The sequence below is a fragment of the Clarias gariepinus genome, chromosome 4, assembly GCF_024256425.1.
Source record: "Clarias gariepinus isolate MV-2021 ecotype Netherlands chromosome 4, CGAR_prim_01v2, whole genome shotgun sequence".
Lineage (NCBI taxonomy): Eukaryota > Metazoa > Chordata > Actinopteri > Siluriformes > Clariidae > Clarias > Clarias gariepinus.
Window position 1 is genome coordinate 8,950,587 of NC_071103.1, and position 21,914 is coordinate 8,972,500.

Genomic DNA, 21,914 nt, shown 5'->3' on the forward strand with positions numbered 1-21,914 from the left:
TACCCTTCACTCTTTCCTCTCCCCTCCCGTCCTCTCCTGTTCCTTTTATATCGGCTCATCTCTCAGCTTTTCTCATTTCCTTTATTGCCTTGCTCCTGGTTTTGCGTCACCTCCTTTATGACGGTCGATAATCCCTCCGTTTTGTCCAGGACCCAATATTGTGGCATCTCATCTTCATCTCTAAGACTGCCTTGCTGGCCCTGTGCCATATCATCCCTTTAAATTCGGTTCTGTCTCCCTTATCTTTTACTTTATTTCAATATCCATCGCTTCTTGTTTACCAGATGTCCTTCCTGCACATCAACCTACTGTAGATCTAAGCCCTTTCTCTCTGCCTCACTTTTTCTCTAATTAGATAGATAGATAGATAGATAGATAGATAGATAGATAGATAGATAGATAGAAAATGCAGTTAAGTCATTGTGATAGAAGTGGTGAAGCGTTTCTATGAACAACTTCATCTATACAAGAGATGAACGATGTAAATATTTGCCTCTCCTTATCTTCGTGTTCAGTCGTCTTTCTCGCTCTGTGTTTATTTCCCCGTCTCAGGCTTTCACCGTCTTTCTCTGCCTATACATCATTTTCTTCCTCAGCTGTCTCACTTAATAAAGATGAATAACCGTCTCTAATAGCAGCGTATTAGCTCGTATTAGCTTTCTTGGCATGACCATGCCACGGTTAGTGTACTGCAAGGCTTTTCTGTGTCATAACTTTTGACACGTATTCAATTATATACATTTCACACAAGGAAACTTTGACAGAAATACATTTCTATGCACACTCACAAATCAGTACTGTGCTGTCTCCATGTCTCCCTTCCATCTCTTATGCCTTACCGTTCCTTTATGCATCTCTGTTATTAAATGTTCAAGACTGAATAACTTTAACCCGCTCGGTCTGTCTCTGTCTCAGCCCTGAAGGACGAGCGCTTTCAGATGGTGCTGTTCACGCCACGCCTGGTGCGCATCACGCTGAGCAACGTGAGCGTGTCCGACGAGGGGGGCTACTTCTGCCAGCTCTACACGGACTCCACGCACCACCAGGTGGCCACGCTGTCGGTGGTGGTGCCTCCGGAGGTTCCAACCGTGGAGGTGAAGAGCGAGGCGGTGGAGGGTGGAGAGGTGGAGCTCACCTGTGTGTCAGAGAGGAGCAAACCTCCCGCTACGCTGCGCTGGGTCCGAGATCGACGGGAGATTCCTGGTTAGTGTGTCTTATATACGGGTGTGTGAGATTGTGAGTGCATGCATATTCTGTCTGAAAGTGTGTGTATGTGTGTCTACGTCAAGATCCAAGTGATTAAAGTCTGAGAGAAGCTGTTTGTCAATTTCCCCCACTCATTCACTCGCTCACTCACTCACTCATTCACTCACCCACTCATTCACTCGCTCACTCATTTACTCACCCACACACTCACCCACTCATTCACTCACCCACTCATTCACTCACCCACTCATTCACTCACAAATTCACTCATTCACTCACCCACACATTCACCCACTCATTCACTCACCCACTCACTCACCCACTCACTCATTCACTCACTCACTCATTTACTCACCCACACACTCACCCACTCATTCACTCACTCACTCATTCACTCACAAATTCACTCATTCACTCACCCACTCATTCACCCACTCATTCACTCACCCACTCACTCACCCACTCACTCATTCACTCACTCACTCATTCACTCACTCACTCATTGACTCACAAATTCACTCATTCACTCACCCACTCACTCACTCATTTACTCACCCACACACTCACCCACTCATTCACTCACCCACTCATTTACTCACCCACACACTCACCCACTCATTCACTCACCCACTCATTCACTCACTCACTCATTCACTCACTCACTCATTCACTCACAAATTCACTCATTCACTCACCCACACACTCATTCACTCACTCACTCATTTACTCACCCACTCATTCACTCACCCACTCATTCACTCACCCACTCATTCACTTACTCACTCATTCACTCACTCACTCATTCACTCACCCACTCATTCATTCACTTACCCACTCATTCACACACCCACTCATTCACACACCCACTCACCGACTCACCCACCCATTCACCCACTCATCACTCACCCACTTACTTACTTACCCACTCACTAACTCACTCATTAATTCACCCACTCACTAACCTACCCACTCACTCAGCCATTCACTCACTCACTCACTCACCCACTTACTAACTTACCCACTCACTAACTCACTCATTAATCCACCCACTCACTCACCCATTCACCCACTCACCAACTCACTCATTAATTAACCCACTCACTCACTTACCCACTCACTCACTCACTCACTCACTTACTAACTCACTCATTTACTCACCCACCCACCCACTTACTCACTTACCCACTCACTCACTCATTCACCCACCCACTCACTCATTTACACACTAACTCACTTATTCACTCACTTATTCACTCACTCACTCAACCAACATATGCACACACTTACTCACTTATTTGCCCACTTACTCATCTACCTGCCCACTCACTTACCCACTCATTCAACCACCCACCCACTCACTCACCCACTCACTCACTCACTAACTCATTTAACCACTCACTCACTCATTCACTCACCCACTCATTCACTCACTCACTCATTCACTCACAAATTCACTCATTCACTCACAAATTCACTCATTCACTCACCCACACACTCATTCACTCACTCACTCATTTACTCACCCACACACTCACTCACCCACTCATTCACTTACTCACTCATTCACTCACTCACTCATTCACTCACCCACTCATTCATTCACTCACCCACTCATTCACACACCCACTCACCGACTCACCCACCCATTCACCCACTCATCACTCACCCACTTACTTACTTACCCACTCACTAACTCACTCATTAATTCACCCACTCACTCACCTACCCACTCACTCAGCCATTCACTCACTTACTCACTCACCCACTTACTAACTTACCCACTCACTAACTCACTCATTAATCCACCCACTCACTCACCCATTCACCCACTCACCAACTCACTCATTAATTAACCCACTCACTCACTTACCCACTCACTCACTCACTCACTCACTTACTAACTCACTCATTTACTCACCCACCCACCCACTTACTCACTTACCCACTCACTCACTCATTCACCCACCCACTCACTCATTTACACACTAACTCACTTATTCACTCACTTATTCACTCACTCACTCAACCAACATATGCACACACTTACTCACTTATTTGCCCACTTACTCATCTACCTGCCCACTCACTTACCCACTCATTCAACCACCCACCCACTCACTCACCCACTCACTCACTCACTAACTCATTTAACCACCCACTCACTCACTCACTCACCCACTCACTAACTCATTTAACCACCCACTCACTCACTCACTCACTCACCCACTCACTAACTCATTTAACCACCCACTCACTCACTCACTCACTCACCCACTCACTAACTCATTTAACCACCCACTCACTCACTCACTCACTCACTCACTCACTCATTTAACCGCCCACTCACTCTCCCACTCACTCACTCACACCATCTATCCATCACAAAGCTTTGTTCAGTTTTCTTTGATTTGAAAAAACACACATTAGGAAACACCCCCTGTCTCAGATTTGCTTTTATTTCAACCTGTTCTTTCTCTTCTCTGTCTGTCTGTCTGGGTTATCGGTTCTCTTTTCCTACAAAAGGTACTCTGGCTTTGTTCTCTCTCCTCCTGTTGTGCACAAGTGTCTTTTTTTTTTGTCTTCCTAATCTCTGTCACTTGTCTGTCAAAGAATCGGCACACCTCTGTGTGTTGCTATTTTGTTACACTCTTACCCACATCTGTCCATCTGGCCGTCTGCCTGATTGGTCCCCAGCCACACACACACACACATGCACACACACACACACACACACACACACATGCACGTGTTACACATCTACAGATAAACAGTCACAGCTGTGTGCCAGAGGCGGTACCCAGGTGCTCGTGCGTGTTAAATACTTTGTGTCCACACTGTCATTGTCTCTCTTTCTTTTGCTGCCATCACTTCAGCCTTCTCATTTCTCCCAGGTATCAGTCTGCCAACTCTTTCAGCATCCCTCCAATATGTCTATCATATGACTTTCTTTTTCAGCATGCTTTATTGGCATGACACAAAAACACTGTTTTCGTATTGAACATTCTCTCTCTCTCTCTCTCTCTCTCTCTCCATTATTATGGATTACAGAAGCAATTAGTTGTGCTAAATCCCTATTAAATACCTCGTACAATGTGTGAGGGTTTTTACTTATCTGTAAAAGCAAACACAGCAAAATCCCCATGACTATTTACTCTGACCACTTTTGTGTATTAGGAGGTGCGACAGGGACAGCAGGTCACTGTAAAGCAGTCTCACAGCACTGTGACTGGATGAGACATTTTCTCTTTCAATCTGGCAGGTGAAACGATTATACAAGGACATTAACTAAACAGTAATACAGTCATAAATCATACCTCTCCCGCGGTTATGGTAAGGCCATTTAGGAAGATATACTACAGGTAGCTTATAACCACTGTAACATGGCATTAAAAATATGTCAGTCGTGAAAGCAGAAATAAGCAGGGACCTACTGTACATCCTCAAAGCATCTTTAATGTACTGTCCTGGCAGAAACACTGATGATTACACCAAGTGTGGCTTGGTGATGTTGGGGTTTAAACACCCAGCCTTCAGCCTCATTTCTCCCAGGAATCCGTTTGCCAACTCTTTCACCATCCCTCCAATATGTCTATCATATGACTTTCAATTTCATGGTGATGGTGGGGTTTGAACCTGGGACCTTCTGATGAGTAGTCCGATGCCTTAAACCCGGAGCCACCTGTACCCTACCCTACCCAACACATCGGCCTGCATCGAGCAAAGAAAACAACTAGTGCTGAACTGTCAACTTTTCCGAAGAAATTTAATAATGAAAGCAAGAGCATTTTCCCACAGACATTGTGATAACTCAGGATTGGGACTGAACCCCTTCTGTCATCATGAGAAAACCATTTGTTAGTGAGGCTAATCATGGAAAAAGGCTTTAGTGTGCTAGAGAGTATAAAGATTGAACAATTGATAAAGGCTTGTGAATGGGCACTTTAATCAAAGCTCGAGGCAGTCTTATGAAATATCAGAGTGTGTAAGTTAGCAGTGTATATACTGTAGCAAGCTCTTGTTTTAAATATGTCTACTTGTATAATGAGTCATAATGGCAGCAAGCTGGAGCAAGGGAAAAAGGTTTGTTATTGCCAAAAACTTCGCCATTCAGAAATCTGTTGTTTAGTTCACAACGCATCATGAGCATTGTCATCATCAGCAATGCTTCTTTAGCACTGCTACAGAACAACCTTGGTTGTTAAAGCCAGTGACTTATCATGGAAGCCCATGACTGCTAGGGAAACTTCAACATTCTTTAAAGTTCCATCGATTCCATTTAGTTTTGGTCTCAGTGGACATTAGTTTGCCTAACCGGTTATTACACTTCACTGATCACATGGCAGAAAGAAGAAGTGATGTGATCTTAAGGGATGTGAGTCATGGATTCCTTTGGAATGCAGTGCTGTACTGCAAAACAAAGTTTCGTAATTACTGAATCTAAATAGAGTAATTACTCTAATTGTGATTTATGAGTGCATTAATATATAAATATACACTGATCAACAATACTATTAACATCACATACAGTAATATTAACAAATTACCACTGATTATCAACTATACCCCAGTAAACCAAAGCCAACCAAGGCTCATTAACTGTATGCATATGGGGCAGCACATCTGGCCATGATAGAAGTGCACCAGAACACCCAGTGCAGCACAGCACCACGGTTGTACACAGGGCCCAATAGGCAAAGAACCCAAGGCTTCAAACACAGACTTCAAATTTCCCAGATCTCAATTGGATCATGCAACCATGTGATGCACAAGACAAACAAGTCTGAACTAGGGAGGCCCAATCCCTCAACCTACAGCACCCAAAGGATCTTCTGCCAGCATCCTGCTGCCAGACACCACATCATTAACAAGTGACAAAATATACCAATATTTAAAAAACAAAATGTTAAATGTATTTTATAAGATGATGCTTTTAAATATAAGCATATTTTACTAATGTAATCCATAGAACGTGATCAGACCATACAATCAGATTTTAGTGAGGACAGCAACACTAACAGCACAAAAGTGACAATAACCGTACGAACCAACTGCTCTAATGAGCTAATTCGATATAAAATAAGTTCTATAAGTAAAATTTATTTCTGGTACAATAATGCATTATTCATTATGCGATTATTTACAAAAAAAACCTGACTGCTAAGTCAGGTCTATAATGTGATGAAATATCATCACGCCTGAAACGAGACGAAACCTACAATAACGGAGGCATTCCAGGAAAAGCAATAAATAAACAACATAGAAGTAGCAGTTACACAGCACAAAGTAAAGACACCGAACAGCAGGAGCAGCAAAATTATAAACACTGACTACACTGAACACTGTGTTTCTCCATCCGTCTGCCTCTCAGGTGTGGTGTCTCAGCAGGAGAACGGAAAGACGGTGAGCGTGTCCAACAGCATACGGCTTCCCGTGGAGAGGAAGGACAACGGCGCTGCTCTCAGCTGTGAGGCTTCCCACCCAGCACTCGTGGGACAGAAACGGGTCCGCCATTACCGCCTGGATGTCCACTGTGAGAGTCGTATTCCTCATTAATTCGTAGTTATCTTTGTGAATTCAGGTAATCATATGTACTAGATAACAATATCGGAGACACAAAGGCAATCTTTAGGGATTTACAGTGAGATGTTCATTTTAATGGTAAATCCTGAAATCTTTACAAGGTCAGAATGAACCTGAGCTGCAATTTATAGTCTTTACAATATAACAAGAAACAATGGGTAAGGCTAATCACGGCCCATTAGAGCCAGTTATTAGCCCACGGAATAGCCATCTGCTAAAGCCTGTACTCTTGGCAGGATTTTAAAAGCAATTGCCTGTAATTATGTTGTTGCCTGATTATGGACAAAGAAGCAACATAATGACTGCCGCACGAGGCGATGTGTGATGCGCAGAACTGCAGCTGATGTTGAAACACAAAATGCTACAATGAGCTCTTTCATGTTCCGTCTCTCCACAGTCGCCCCGACGGTGAGGATCAGCCCCCCACAGGGGATTCTGCGAGAGGGTGACTCGCTCAGCCTTACCTGCACGGTCACTGGAAATCCACTGTGAGTGTGTAAATGGTGTTGGTGTGGGTGGGTGGGTGGCTGTTGTGCTTTTCCAAAGTGAAATTAATTAGTTTTGCACATCAAGCACTTTTCTGCTTGCCAGATTTTTCTCCTTTTCCTCCCATACTGTAGATCCTGAGCGCTTAGAAGGTCAGCCCAATCCAGATGAACTCATGAAAAGAGCCTTAAAGCAAATGCTGAGATCTTAGATCCGGGCCAGCTGCCACTAGTTGTATCGTACCTAGCGTTTGATTTCTTTTCTTTTTCTGGAGTAAAATTTAAGAAGCTCTGAGAGTTTGAGCCGTTAAACCCCCCTGGTGTCTTGTAAGTAAACTGAGATCTGTAGAATAGATGGAGAGAAGCTGTTGAGTTTGCCAGAACCTTTTTTTTTTTTTTTAAGAGGGGATGCCCAGATGACAGATGGAGTGGACAGAAGTGAAGAAGTGATTGACTTGGATAGGTCCTTGAGAACAAGGGTGTTGGGAGGATAAAGGGATGAGTGGTCTGGCTAGATAGAGTGAGAGCAATAGGGGTTAAGTGTGAAAGTCTGGGGGAAAAAAATAATGTGATTGCAAACACAATCTGGTTTGAGGATGACGGGATGGAAAGCACCACCGGGTTGCAAAAATGATGATGAGTGAGGGAGGAGATGGCCACTCTCTTGCCCTGAGCTCACACCACATTGAGCACATCGCTCCGTTATGGAGCTATAATGATCCTGCTCCTCTGACATTAATCACCAATTAAACCCTGTCCACCGTTGTTGCCGAGGTGTGTTTATTAGTAGCCTACAGCTGTTTGTTAGGTCTTGCCCGTATGTGTGTGCGTGTCTGTCTGTGTGTGTCAGTATATGACATGGGACGTGCATCCTGGGCAGGCTTTAATTAAAAGTGTCCTGCAGGATTATTGGCAAAGCTGATGGAGGGATTGTAATCTAGCCAGAGAAGGATGAAGGATAAAGCTCTTTTTCAGCCTTTGGGATGAGAACAGGCACATGGATCACATCGCAGCTGTCATCACAGCGTTCATGGTCTTTGTACCGCAGCCTTCCATTCGTTATCCACTCGGCCTGTACATCAGGGTCCAAATGTCGATGTACTTGTTGTCTTAAGGTTTCAGATTTTCAGTTCACTGGGAATGTCAAGTGTTTTTTGAAACTTACTTGGTTCCTTTTAGCCCTCAAAAAAAAAAAATCTGAGAGCGATTAGTCAGCATTTTTTTGCCCATACAGTGGTACCTCGAGTCCTTGAGGCGAAATTGTAGATTGCGAAACGCATTTTCTCAGAGGAAATAATGTACAGTAAATGCAGATAATACATAGCAAAAATCCTAAAATCTATAATCATATTTTTGCACATGGCGTGTAAATTAATAAAATGTGAAAAAAAAATTATATTAAACCTCATTTAATTGGCACCTCTGCTTAAAAAAACAAAACTAAAAGTTGCTCCCTTTTCTTCTGGCTATCTTCCTTGACCACGGTTTTGGAACCCATGATGCTATGTCTTAATTAATCTTGCAAAAATGCTAAAAAAAAAATAAAAAAAAATGTGTAAACTTGCTTCGCCTGACTTTCCACTGACACAAAAAAGTTTTGAACAGCTCCCGGACGTACGTGCATCCATTCATCCAGCGCTGTTTGATTCGGCTCGGTTTGGTTCGGCTCGGTTTGTTCACTCGTATACCAAAAAATGCTTAATATGCCGATAATTTCTTGCAAAATTTTAGTTCTTAATGAGAAAATTCTCAAGCCGGGGCAAATGCTGAGGTAGCACTGTATGCGAACACTCGAAAAGAACTCGAACCCCTCTAAAAGGAACTGAACTGAGACCACCTCTGGAGCACAGCTACTGGCCGGTAATCTAAAGTGGAAAAGGTCTGAGAGCTGAAGAGAACCTATATTGTAAACAGAAAGGCGGCTGAGGCCGTATTAGAGCTCAAGTGGACAAGAAAGAGACACACGTCCTCACTCAATTGACCTCAGAGTGCGAACACAAAAAGAACTGAGGCTCTTTTCTGTTGATCCATTTTTTGGTTGACTTTAAGTGGACCGAGTCTGGTCCGTTTGAAAGGCACCATATGTGAAAACACAAATATGTGATAGTGATAGATATGTGAAGTGTCAAAAGGATTGGCCAGTATTTTGGTGTTTTAAGTGTTTCAAGTGGTTAGTGGTCCATGTACCTTCTTTTTTATGCTCTTTGATATGATTAATTCAGATACTGATACAGAAATGAGTGACTTATTGGGTCTTAAGCAGTTGTGAGTGTCATAAGACATTATATTCAACCCTCTTACTCTCTAATATGCTAAAATACTTTTTAAACACCTTTAGATGTTTTGAGAAGGTTATTGTGATGAAGGAAGATCAGGTTAGTGCTTCAGTATCACATGGTTTTATGCAATATTGAATTTTCTTATCAGAGCAGTTTTTGGTACCCAGTACCGTTATTAGTCTTGCTTCTTTGCCTGGTCTGTTTGGGGAGACCCTTTAATGTTAAACCATAAAACAGAGTACAATTTCTTCATTAGTAACGCTTCCATGCAGAACCCTTTTAGCAAGCAATAAACTCCTAACAATCCCAGATCCCTTAGGGAATCATTTTAGCTCCATTGTTCAAGCTTTTCTGTTTCTCTCTGTATTTCTTCAGGCCACGGGACATTCACTGGTCACGAGTGAACGACACTCTTCCTGAGAGGGCGGAAATTGCAGGCACCACTCTCGTCATGTCACGCCTGAGCCAAACACACAACGGCACCTACCTGTGTCAGGCGCACAACAATTACGGACGCGCAGCCGACCAGTACACACTGCTGGTGTATGGTAAGAGGCGACTACTCCAGACCATTGTGACTACTTCAGATTACTTTATACCCCTGTGTAGTCTCTGAACAAAAAGCCCATTTAGGTTTGACATCAAAAGATGAATTTGTGCTGACAAACCGGAATTTCAGCTTTTTATGTGTTACACGACTACAGTGGTAGGTTTTTTGCCCGTGTTCAATTCTCACTCAATGCCCAAACCCAATGCCAGTCCCAAGCCTAGCTAAAATTGGGAGGGCTGCATGAGAAAAGGACCTGTGCCAGGTTGTGCGGATCTGATGGTTCACTATGGCAACCCAACCGAAAGACCAACAACAGCACAACTTAGAACATGTTTGACACCTTTTGTTTTTTTAAATTATCCAAATGGGAAAACACATACTCGTGTGCCGTGTTGCATTATTTCTTTAAACATTCTAAAGCTTCTAATTTGGGCCCACTGCTTTTGTCTGGACAGGGTGCTTTTATTGGTAGAAAGTATAAACCCACATTAAGACCAGAGAGCTATCCATGGGACAAAAAACATCCATTTTGTCTTACAACCAGACAATGAAAACAACAACAGCAGCTGATGATGATGAAATACTGTTCATATTGATAATAAAGATCAGTCTTCATCAAAAACCTCCAGCATTGCCACAAAGTCCTTAAAAGATCTGAAATATATAGATCACACCACTAGAACCCACGCAAACCCAATCATCAGCAGTGAAAAATGAAAAAAAAGACCCATTTGGAATTTGCAACGAACGCCACAGATGAGCCACTCAAGCTTCGCAACCAGGATTACGCTTTACAAAAGTGATTAAAAGGCCAAAGTGTAAAGAAAGATAAAAAAAAAAGACCTGATCCAAAACGTCCAAGCTTGTTGATCATGCAGGTGGAAGTGGAGTGTCGCGGCATGGCTGCTTGTGGAGTGGACTCTTGATGGTGGCAGTAGAACGATTTCAGAAGTCTACAACAACATTCTGTCTGCCAATTTCCAGAGAAATGCATCGGCTCTAATTGAGAGGAGCAGCAAGAGCAAGTGGATGACCCAAAACACATTGCCAACACAACAAAGCACTTCATTAGGGGAAACGGTAGAAGGTTTTCCACCAATTAAGCATTCATTTCAGCTCCTGAAGAGGAAACTGGCGGGATAACTCTGCCAAAACAAACAGCTGAAGCTGAAGTTTCGTTTATCTTTTGCTCCTAAACCTTTGAATCGGCAACTGACATCTTTATTAGAAACAGCTTCAGCCTAATGCGTGAAGTTATTAGCCAATCATGTGGCAGCAATGCAACTGGTCTAAAAAATAATAATAATTGCAGGGCATCAACAGTTTCTGAAATACAGTTTAGTAATATCACCCAGCCGTAGCCCTTAAAACTCTCGTAGCCATTATTAGTTTTTCCTTTTTTTTTTTTTAATAAACATATATAGGGTTTAGGATTGTGCAGTATAGAGTGACATATACTTTTTGTTTTAGAACAAAATAGTTTTTTTTATTTAATTTTAACCAGCTATACATCATTCCCATATTCTGGTAGTAGTAAAAGAGGTATAAAAGTAATAATAACTTTCGGTTTACCTGACATATCCAATAACCCAAATGCACAGTGTGATATCCGAGGCCTCCTTGTTAACACACGCCAGCACTCGGGCCCTCCGAATGGCACAGTGGTAAAGCACTCGCCCGGATCTCTCTCATCCGGAGATCGTGAGTTCGATTCCCGGGTGATGCTGTAACCTCCCGCAGCCGGAGGTCTAGAGAGAGCTGATTGGCCGAGCCCCCTCAGAGGGGAGGGATGAGAGGTATTTCGTGCTGCCACATTAATCACGGCTCTATATATAGCCAATCATGTGCCATATATTCTTATCAGACATGATAACACACATTTATAAACTTGTACACAAAGTAAACACTAATGCCTTTGAGACCAATACTGGGTCTGATCCTTGGTGTTTCCTGCCTTATAATTTTTACTCGGCCTCCCATCTGACCAAATAGTCCATGATCTAAGCACTACTCGCAGTCCTGTTTTATCCTTTAGTGGGAGTACAGGGCTCTGATGCAACATTGATGCTGACTTTAGGTATTACACCTTTCACCACGCCTGATTTATTATTGAGAAGTTATGTAAGGGATTAAGCCCCTGGAGGCAGTGCCCTCCCTTGCTCTTTTCTTTTTCCCCTCTCTTTCTTTGCATGGCAGAGCTAGCCGTCAAGCGTGCGCCTTAATGAGGCAGCTCAGTGAGCACAGGTGGGTGGGAATGTCATCTTTCATCCGGCTGCCATCCCTTGCACCCTCTTTCTCGTCGCTCTGTTTGGTGGTGCCGAGTAAGCAGTTTGAAGTCTCATTTAATGCTTCCTCCATCCTTAACAGAGTGTGTCCTCTCTGCCTTTTTCTTTCTTTTTTTTCTACCACTCCTGAAGTGGACACGAGAACAAATGGTCAGTGTAAGTGTGTGTGTGTGTGTGTGGATGCTGGGACCTGAGTCACAAATTAACACCCTGTAAAACCCATTGTGTGTGAGGTGGGAAGGAGGACTCAGGAGACAAGCGTATTTTTGAGCTTTGTCTTTTTTTCTTTTCTGTTTTAGAAGAGAGTTTTTAATGAGGAAAATCAACACAAAAACACACGAGGCTGCGCATTGCTTGTTTTAAAGTTCAAGTTCAAGGCTTCGTTTTTTCGCTTCTGGGATCTCCGCAGGCTCCGTCTCTCCCTAGTTGCCAACACCTACTGAAAGAAAAACATATCATCATATAAATAGGTTGTGCGTAACAACGCGGGAGAAACCCCAGAGTGTGAAGGTGTGGAGGGAGTCTTGAGAGACAGGCGGAATTTCAGTCGAGCTTTCTTGTATTTATTCAGTCCACGCCTTTCGGTGCATCTCGGAAAACTCAACAAACCAAAAAAACCCAACTGAAACGTGTCCGTCCTGCACAGCATTCGCTCTGTCAAGTTAAATGCATTCTCTATAGCGCACATGACTTTGTGTCTTGCAAGCTACACCAGCATCAGTATCTTATGCATGAAGTCACAGAAATAATTAAACTTGTTGTGAATAGAGAGGGATACGAATCATTACCTGCTCCTGCTGACTTGACTCCATCCACTGCTGACACCTGACCATGCTCCCGCTGTCAAATACCCCCACCACTCTATTCAGGCGTACAACTCATTCTCCCCTGCCTACAGTCTGCAGACCTGTCTTTCAGTGTTACATTTAAATGACTGACTAAATGGCACATACCAGCGTGTGAGATGCCATCCTTTATGCCGCGGAGCAATTACAGCGAGGCCTGATCAGAAAAGAGAATAAAAAGGGACACCCCACATTATCAGAGGTTGAGGACTGCCCACTTAATGGCCAGGCACTTATTCGTTTGGTACTGGTTCTTCTTAACAACAGCTTCCAGCTGATGGACAGCACTTTCTTCTCCATCACCCCCGACAGAACAGCCCCCAGGTCTCTATATACTGCAACATGCTGGTCTGCAGAACAAAAGCGAGAACAAAAGCAGGAAAATGCAACAGCAGGCCAAGCTACACACAATCACATTTACCTGGCAGAAATCCTGCTTACGCTGCGTTGTCCACCGAACCGGATTATGCTGTTCCCCTTTTAGTAAGGTCAGTCAGTGGGCAGTGGTGTCTAAAACCTGAGGTACAAATCTTTAATAATGGCCTGCCAGCATCGAGACCCAGCACACACCCTTTTTGCTATACTGTACTTGCACCCGGTCAATTGCACACTTCTTCGGGTTTGCCGTGAGTCTCACCCATATCAACGATCTTGGGACAGCCCTCCGATGTTGTAAATGCCACTTCAGAAAATGCCTTGAACGGATGGAGGATTCTATTCATGAGACATTAAAAGGTTGCTGTGGCCCCAATCCTTCCTAATGCAAGGGCGGTGAATCTGCCAATACCACTTGGTTAAGTACTTGCTTAAAAATAAACTTCATTACAAGTCGTTACTGCCACTTTAAATGCTTACCCAAGTTGTAGGACTAAGTACATGCACTACTACCAGTACTCTACAGAGAAACTTATTTATATATAATCTATCTAACTGAGCTACTGATAAACTGCATTTTAAAGTATTTTAAACACAATAGATGTTGCCGCTGTTGATATAATGAATGTGCAAGTCCAGTAAAGATTGATAGTGACAGAATTTGACATTATTTGAATGCCTGGCAGGTAGCTTTGTTAGTCTCTTTCATTACTTCGGTAGCTGTCAGGTTTAAGACAAGCAGCCAAATTGTTAGGTTTAAAATGAAGTAAAGAAAGAATCATTGCTTGATGTGTCCACCACGCCTCGAACCGCTTACCAGCCAGTGTTCTGAACCGGGGCAGGGATAATCACACATGCACACGGTGAAGTGTTAGAGGTTCTCTGTTTATGTGCCACATCCTGTAATCCCCTACATCAAAGGAACAAAAGTCAATAACATGTACTGTAAGTCAGTAGTCTCCAACCTTTTTTTTTCTTTTACCACGGACTCGTTTTTCCTAAGAGAATTTTTCCACAGACCGGACATAAGCATAATAAACTGTATAATAAATGCAACATACCCTAACACAGAATCAATATGATCCCTGCGATAAGACTGTCTCATCTAGAAATGATGGGGGACAATCACACCCGTAGTGTATTCCTAATGTTCATTCTGCTTCGCAAATTCGTTTTCATTGCAGATAACCGTGTTTTACTATATTCAAGATATTTTGTTGAAAATGGAAGCATGGTTTGCTGTGGTTTTGTGACTATACAGTAGATTGATTGGATTTTGATTGGAGATCCTGAAAGTCGGTAGAGTTGAAGTTATCTTAAACATACTTTTAAGGCCACATCTATTATACAGAGCAGGCTTGGAGCATGTAAAGCAGCATGTAAATCACCTGCCGCAGTAAACCCATAATTTAGGTAGGAGGGTACAGCTGGAAGCAAATGGGAGGTGATGTAATAGTTTTTCAAAATAAACCACTCTGCAGGCTCTAATAGTCAAAAAAAAATTGAAGTTGAATATATATCTAAATTTTTTTCTTTTTATCTTTTTGTTCGGCACTGGTCCTTGGCCTGGTGGTTGGGGACCGTTGCTCTCATTCAGAGAAACCCAGAGACAGACCAACGATAGGAAACACATTCGAATTTTCCCATAAGACCAAGAAGTTCTAGTGGACAAGAGCTGTTTGTATGTATATTCATTTGTACACAGGCTATAGGAAGTGCAACCAGGTCACGATGAGGGGATTTTTATGGGCATAGTTAATAAGCTAACCCTAACCCATCTGTTGCCCAGGTAACAGTCAATCTCTTTCACACTGACCTGCCAGTCATTTCTGTAACCTTGGACCTCGATTAAGGATTATAAGCACAATGGCACTATAGTTGGCTGGCAGATCCACCAGCTTACGTTCCTAACAAGACATCAGCCAGAATGTTTGGCCAATAAAAATAAGCCATTACATGGTTTAGGCTTTTATCCTGCCCTAAATGCCTGGCCATGGAATTACAAGCTCGATTGCTTTTTAGTACTGGTAACTGAGTCGTCTCGTCTTTAGTGTCCAGCGTATCCTTAATATTCCACTTATTTTGTCGAAGGTGTGTTTCAAGAGGCTTAACGTGTGATTGCTCCAAGAGGATATCCCCAAGGTGAATCTCCACCTAGTGAAGACGCCAGTGGATATTCATGAATATCCCCATGCAAACACCCCATCTTCACCAACCACCTTCACCTCTTCTCAAAGCACTGAATCAGGCTTTGATGGACTGGGGGTCTATTTACCTATTTGATCTATTTTCTATTTGATCGGTGGAGGCTTGTGGCTTCCTACAGTGCAAACACACCTGTCTGGGCTATGCCCCAGCTCTGGTGGGCACAGGAAGTACCTCCTGTGAGGGGAAAAAAAACCAAGACATTAAAATGTCAGGGGAGAAAAAATGGAACTGGTTCAAGACATCTGAAATAGGCTTCCATGGCTGCATTTTACTCAAGTGCTTGGTTCCAGCACCACTGTACAACGCCAGTGTGAGGGTGTGGTGGAAGGCTTGGGTGACAGGTGGAGTTTCAGCTGTGCTCTGGCTTTAGCACACCTCCAATAACTTAACAAAACTAAAATCTCCAAAATAAAGATAAGTACACTTGCAGTAAGAATCATAATATGTTACCTGGTGGTTCAACCCAACTCCTCTCTGTCCACTGACGAGCACACAGACTCGTTAATGGCCAGATCAGCCAAAATAAGAGGGGAAATAACAGATTGAGGAAATTAATAGGATATCAGAAGAAGAGGAAACAGAGAGTATGGGGAGAAGGAAGAAGAAGAGCAGATGATGAATGTGCAGGAAAAAAGCAGAGCGAATGACAGCGCAAGGAGTGGATCCTCAATCTTCCATGCTTCTTTGCTCTGAATCAAGAAACATTTTTCGTCAAGATGTAGCTCCTGGCTGGGATGCTGTGAAGCACAGAAAATGCAGCCGATTTTGTCGCGGTTTCTTTTGCTGTGTCTGTTTAATAGATTGAAGAGGCAAAAGAGCAAACATGGCTAGAAAATGAAACGGAGAAATGAGAAAGGTAAAAAAAAAATGCAGTGGGAGAGATTCCGAGAAGATGAACACGAGTCTAAATCTAAAACTAGAACCTAGAACATTAAAGTTGAACAAAGAAATCCACCCAGACTTATTATTAACAGTTAGATGTTCCCTGAAAGGTACATACATTGGACCTTCATAACACATTCATTAAAACTGCATCGCTGCAGGGCTTAGGTAAGACTTTTCTTATTTCACATGAAAGAGAAGAACCCGTGATTATAATTTTCCTCTCAAGGTTTCTTCCTATCCATCATCTCAGGGGGTTTGTCCTTGGCACCGTCGCCCCTGGCTTGCTCATGAGGGACGAAATGATAATTATAATTATAATTTGTACCTTTTACCTGTATATTATATAGTTTCTTTTTTATCATTTATTTCCATAATTTTTCAATTGTAAAGCTGTAAAGATGATTTGTGACTATGACTGTTGGAACTTCTTAAAGATAAACATATATAGCGCTCAGGATTGTGCAGTATACAGTGACATATTCTTGTTTTCAGCACAAAATAGACAATATTGTGAGATTAATTTCAACTTATTTTAACCAACTATACAAACTTGACTGAGAAAAAAAAAAGGATCACATAGGCAAAGAAATAGCACAGATACACATGATCATGTGTTTTTATTGTTGCTTTCGGGTGTTTGTATGACCAATAATAATAATAATAATAATAATAATAATATGTTAATTTTGAGAGTTCAACATTTTTGCGACGTCATTCCCATATTCCGGTGGTGTTCCACCTGACATATCCGAAAAGCCAAATACACAGTATTAATATTATTATTATTATTAATATAGACCTATGCTGTGTTGTCGGCACGTACCTGTGCTGCTTGATTTTTTTTTATCAAATTTTGATTTGCCTTGCACCTCCAGGGTCCGGGTTCGATTCCTGGCCAGGCTTGATTCCCGTCTCTGTGTGCATGGAGTTTGCATGTTCTCCCCGTGTTTGGTGGGTTTCCTCTGGGTACTCCGGTTTCCTCCCACAGTCTAAAGACATGTAGATTAGGCTAATTGCCGTTCACAAATTGCCCGTATTGTGTGAATGAGTGTGTGTATGTGTGGTGTCCTGCGATGGATTGACACCTGTCCAGGGTGTCCCCCCCTCATGCCCTAAGCCTCCTGGGATAGGCTCCAGGCCCTCCGCGACCCTGAATCCAGGATAAACATGTATAGACGATGAGTGAGTGAGTAATAGTACATGGGTAAATGTGCAGGCATTTGGATGTGAATGCAGGGTTTATTAAAACAACCAACACAGACAATGTAAAAGGGTGAAGCAAACTCAAAATCAGTGGATAAAAAAGTTAAGATGAAAAAGCAACAGATAATAAAGATCACAATTGTGATGATGACGATTGTTAAAAGTGCTTTATAAATACAGTTTAATTTAATTGAATTAACACTGCTTGAGTGTAGAATTCGAAAGATTACAAGGAAATGGAGTTTTTTCTCTGGAGTTCGCAGACTCGGAGTGTCATCGCATCTTTGACTGTGTCTATTTGACGCTGCACTGACATACAGTACTTTCTGATTTCTTTCCGAGTTTTCTGAGCTTTCCCAACATTACAAAGCTTGTCTGATATATTTTTGGATCTTTTAGTTATTGTATCTGCATTTCAGTTGCTTTTGAACCCGAAGTGGTCCATTTGCATTTAAAACTACTATAATGCCCCATTCCAGTAGAACTTCACATCATATAGTATACAATACGAAGCCTGTATGCCAGCTTTTAATGCCCTCAAACTAATGCACTAGTCAAATTTGCAATTATAATTCTGTTATAAAACACTGACTTAAACCTTCAGCAACTTTTTCAAAGTGTTGTGGATGTACAGTACTGTTATATATATTTTTTTTATAATAATAAAAAATTGTGAGCATTCAGATTAAGAAAGTGCAATAAGATTCCATTTCCACCCTGAAAATTGAGGGTTCTAATCTCTCTCTCTCTCTCTCTCTCTCTCTCTCTTTCTCTCTCTGTCTCTCTCTCTCTCTGCAGTTTTATAAGCACAGTCTACATAAAATGTCATCTTATTAGTTTGAAGACAAGCTTTGTTTAACTTGTCCATTACTCCAAGATCAATACATTGATTACCCAGGTGTTATTAATACTCTACAGTCCGTATCATTTTGTATCCCTCAAATGAAGTGTTTCCAGAGTAACAGTGACAGTGTTGATAATTACTGAGCTAATTATATTAATTTACTACAATTTATATCAGCTTACACACTTAGCAATTACAAAGTCACACAAGGATAATCTTAGATGTTTGTCAAACGCAGTTCTTTATACGTAATTCACCAGCACTGGTTCACCTTGAACTGAAGAGTTAGAGAGCCAGTGATGAATGGAATTATGTATATATAACTGTATACAGTATATACGCATTCCTGAATTAGTAGGGAATTGGTTATGACGGGGTGTTTCTAATAGCTGCATTATTTACGAAGGGAGCTCAAGTCAAACTAGGGATTGAAATTTCCTATAAATGAAGGTATGAAACTGATTGACAATAACAAAAGACGTTAAGCACAGTACGGTGATGAGACTCTTAGCCACAGTAAAACATTTAAATTATGCAAACATTTTAAAGAAATCCATATGTCTGTGAACGACAATCTGGCTGGCGTGGCTCAGAGCCAACTGCAGTCTTTCTCATGAACATTCAGCGAGTCGAACACCTGATCTGACTCGCAGAAGAGACGCATCTGCCCATGGGAACTGTACACGCAATCGTTCACCAACACGACTTGCATGTTACAAGAACTCAGCTGGGAGTTACAGCCCAGACCCTCCTCGCTCCAAGCCATTTCCACATGTTTGGGCCGTTAAAGGAGTTCCTTGGGGGCCGGTGTTCCATTTACAAGATCTGGGCTCTGGCATACTAAGGAAACCTTCTACCTTGATGTTATCAACTGTTCTGTTACTCTGCACAATTAAAAGTCCCAGTTTGGCTTGACCGCCCCACATGTTAAAAGCTGATTTCAATCCAGGCACAATTTCTTAAACCTGGAAGGTGTTTGTGCGTCAGAGAAACTTGACCTGGACAAAGTTTGTAGTGTAGATTTAAATACGCGTAAGAAAGAATGTAGATTTGAAAGCTCACTATTGCTGGGTCTTAGTATGCTCAGTACCTACTTACAGTAGCTGACATCTTACCTACTGTAGGTAGATCATAATTAAGGCTTTGACGTGCACTAAGTATCCTCATCTGGATATCTTGGCTATTTATTGACAAATCCTGGAAAGCAAAAGATACCCTCACCTGCACTAGATGTAGCTGATCATCCAACCCTCCGTCCATTCAGGAATCCAACTAGGGACTGTGGAGGCCAGCGGTGGCCAGTGCATTTAGTCCTGTGGTAGGACTCGAGTCAACACTCACAAACTCGTTCACACACTACGAGCAAGTTAAGAACGTCAATTAGTCTAATCTGCATGTTTTTGGACTGTGGGAGGAAACCGACCAAGCACAGGGAGAACATGCAAATACTGTACACGAGTATGGATCCACCAATCAGATTGCTACTGTAAAGCCACCAAAACATCTGCAAAAGATATTCAGTGATTTGTTGTGGTGTTGGCAGAGCATCGGTGTGATATTTTGACAGAGTATTTAATCTTACTCATTTCTCTCATGTTAGCTACAACCATTCTGATGTCAAAAAGCTGATTCTGATGTAACTTAACATTTTTCCGAGTAAGACGTTAATTATCTTATTAAGTGAATACTGTCTAAACATTAATCTAATCATGTCTCGCAAATGGGAATCATCTAGACAATCGTGGAACGTCCATGTTGTTCTGTAGAGGAAGAGAGGTAGCCATAACCGAGGGAAAGAGTAGCCCGATAACAAGCGCGGGCACTAATTAGGAGTCACAGCGCGGCTTTCTAATTAACCGAGCGAATAATGAAAGCAGAAACCAGAAAAGAAATAATAACCGAGGCTTTCATTACTTTCTGCTTACTGTAAGTCGTGGCCAGAATTTTAAAATGGAAGCAACGGAAGGTGTTGAATAGAGGAGCAGGAGCATGGGGGAGTGACCTTTGACCCTAGAGTCAGACGGGGGGGCCTGGTGGAAATCGCAGAAGTGGAATCGGCCTGCAGAAATGTTTTTTTTTAAAGAAAGAAATGAGTTCTCTTAAACATCTGAGAATATCTTGGATATGATGCAGAGGAGCATTAAACGCGATTAGAGATCATAATTTAAAGACAGACGAGAGGCAATCTGAACGAGAGAAATGAAGCCAAAAATGGATCGGATGAACATGTGGGGGAGAAGCGAAAGAATGATTAAGGAGGGAAGACATATGGAGAACGAGAGAGGGAGCAAGCCAGAGAGAGAGAGAGAAAGAGATTAGTATGTTAATGTGCAGTATATATTCATCATTGTCCAATTAATGTCCAGCTCTGCCTGCCCTGTTGAAGCCCCCAGGCCCAGGTCTCCACACACACACACACACACACACACACTTGAGCGCACACGCTCATACACATACGCACGCAAAAATCACCCCAGAATTGCGTACACACAAGCGCACGTAAACATACATATGCATACACCCATGCACAAGCACGTAATTGCATACAGTACACTTTCGCTCCGTAATTAACATGCATGCAGACGGCCCACCCACACGCTCTGTTGCGTGCATACACAAGCCCTAAATATTTATCAAAACGCATACACACACAGATCAATCCACGTTCACCCACCCACACACACACACACACACACACACACACACACACACATACACACATAAGCGCTGCGTAATAATTCACACAATTAACACATCACGCAGCATTAAAAGCAATAATAATAAAATAATAATAATAATAATAATAATAATAATCTATGCACACACTTTTGTTCAAGCACGTGCACACACCAGCACATGAGATCTCGTCTATGCAATCATAACAAGTTGTATTTTTGACGTTTGAACGAATTAATGAAGCATCTCAATATTTAAAATGAAAAAAAAAAAAAAGTCTGACGCTGCCTCAAGGCTAAACTTGAAAAAAAATAATTATTCCAGACTCGAACTCAAATAAAATGTAAGGAAACAGGTTCAAGTAAAGCGCGACTCTTTTAATAAGGTTGGTGAAAAGGTCAGAAATAGGGCACTGGCTTGTTATGCCACGTGTTGGGTCTTTTCCGTGGTACAGAGAATGAAGAAATGCATATACAGTATAAAAGCATTCACA

General features: G+C 42.2%; 1 protein-coding gene across 3 annotated transcripts in view; it reads left to right on the plus strand.

Moving 5' to 3' along the window:
• cadm4 (cell adhesion molecule 4) overlaps nucleotides 1–21,914 on the plus strand; it is a 205,021-nt gene that overhangs the window by 173,991 nt on the left and 9,116 nt on the right. For all 3 annotated transcript variants that reach the window (XM_053495246.1, XM_053495245.1, XM_053495247.1), the window contains exons 3-6: nucleotides 916–1,203; nucleotides 6,575–6,736; nucleotides 7,184–7,274; nucleotides 9,926–10,098. In XM_053495246.1, the coding sequence (XP_053351221.1) occupies nucleotides 916–1,203; nucleotides 6,575–6,736; nucleotides 7,184–7,274; nucleotides 9,926–10,098 (714 nt within the window). The remainder of the gene's footprint in view (nucleotides 1–915; nucleotides 1,204–6,574; nucleotides 6,737–7,183; nucleotides 7,275–9,925; nucleotides 10,099–21,914) is intronic.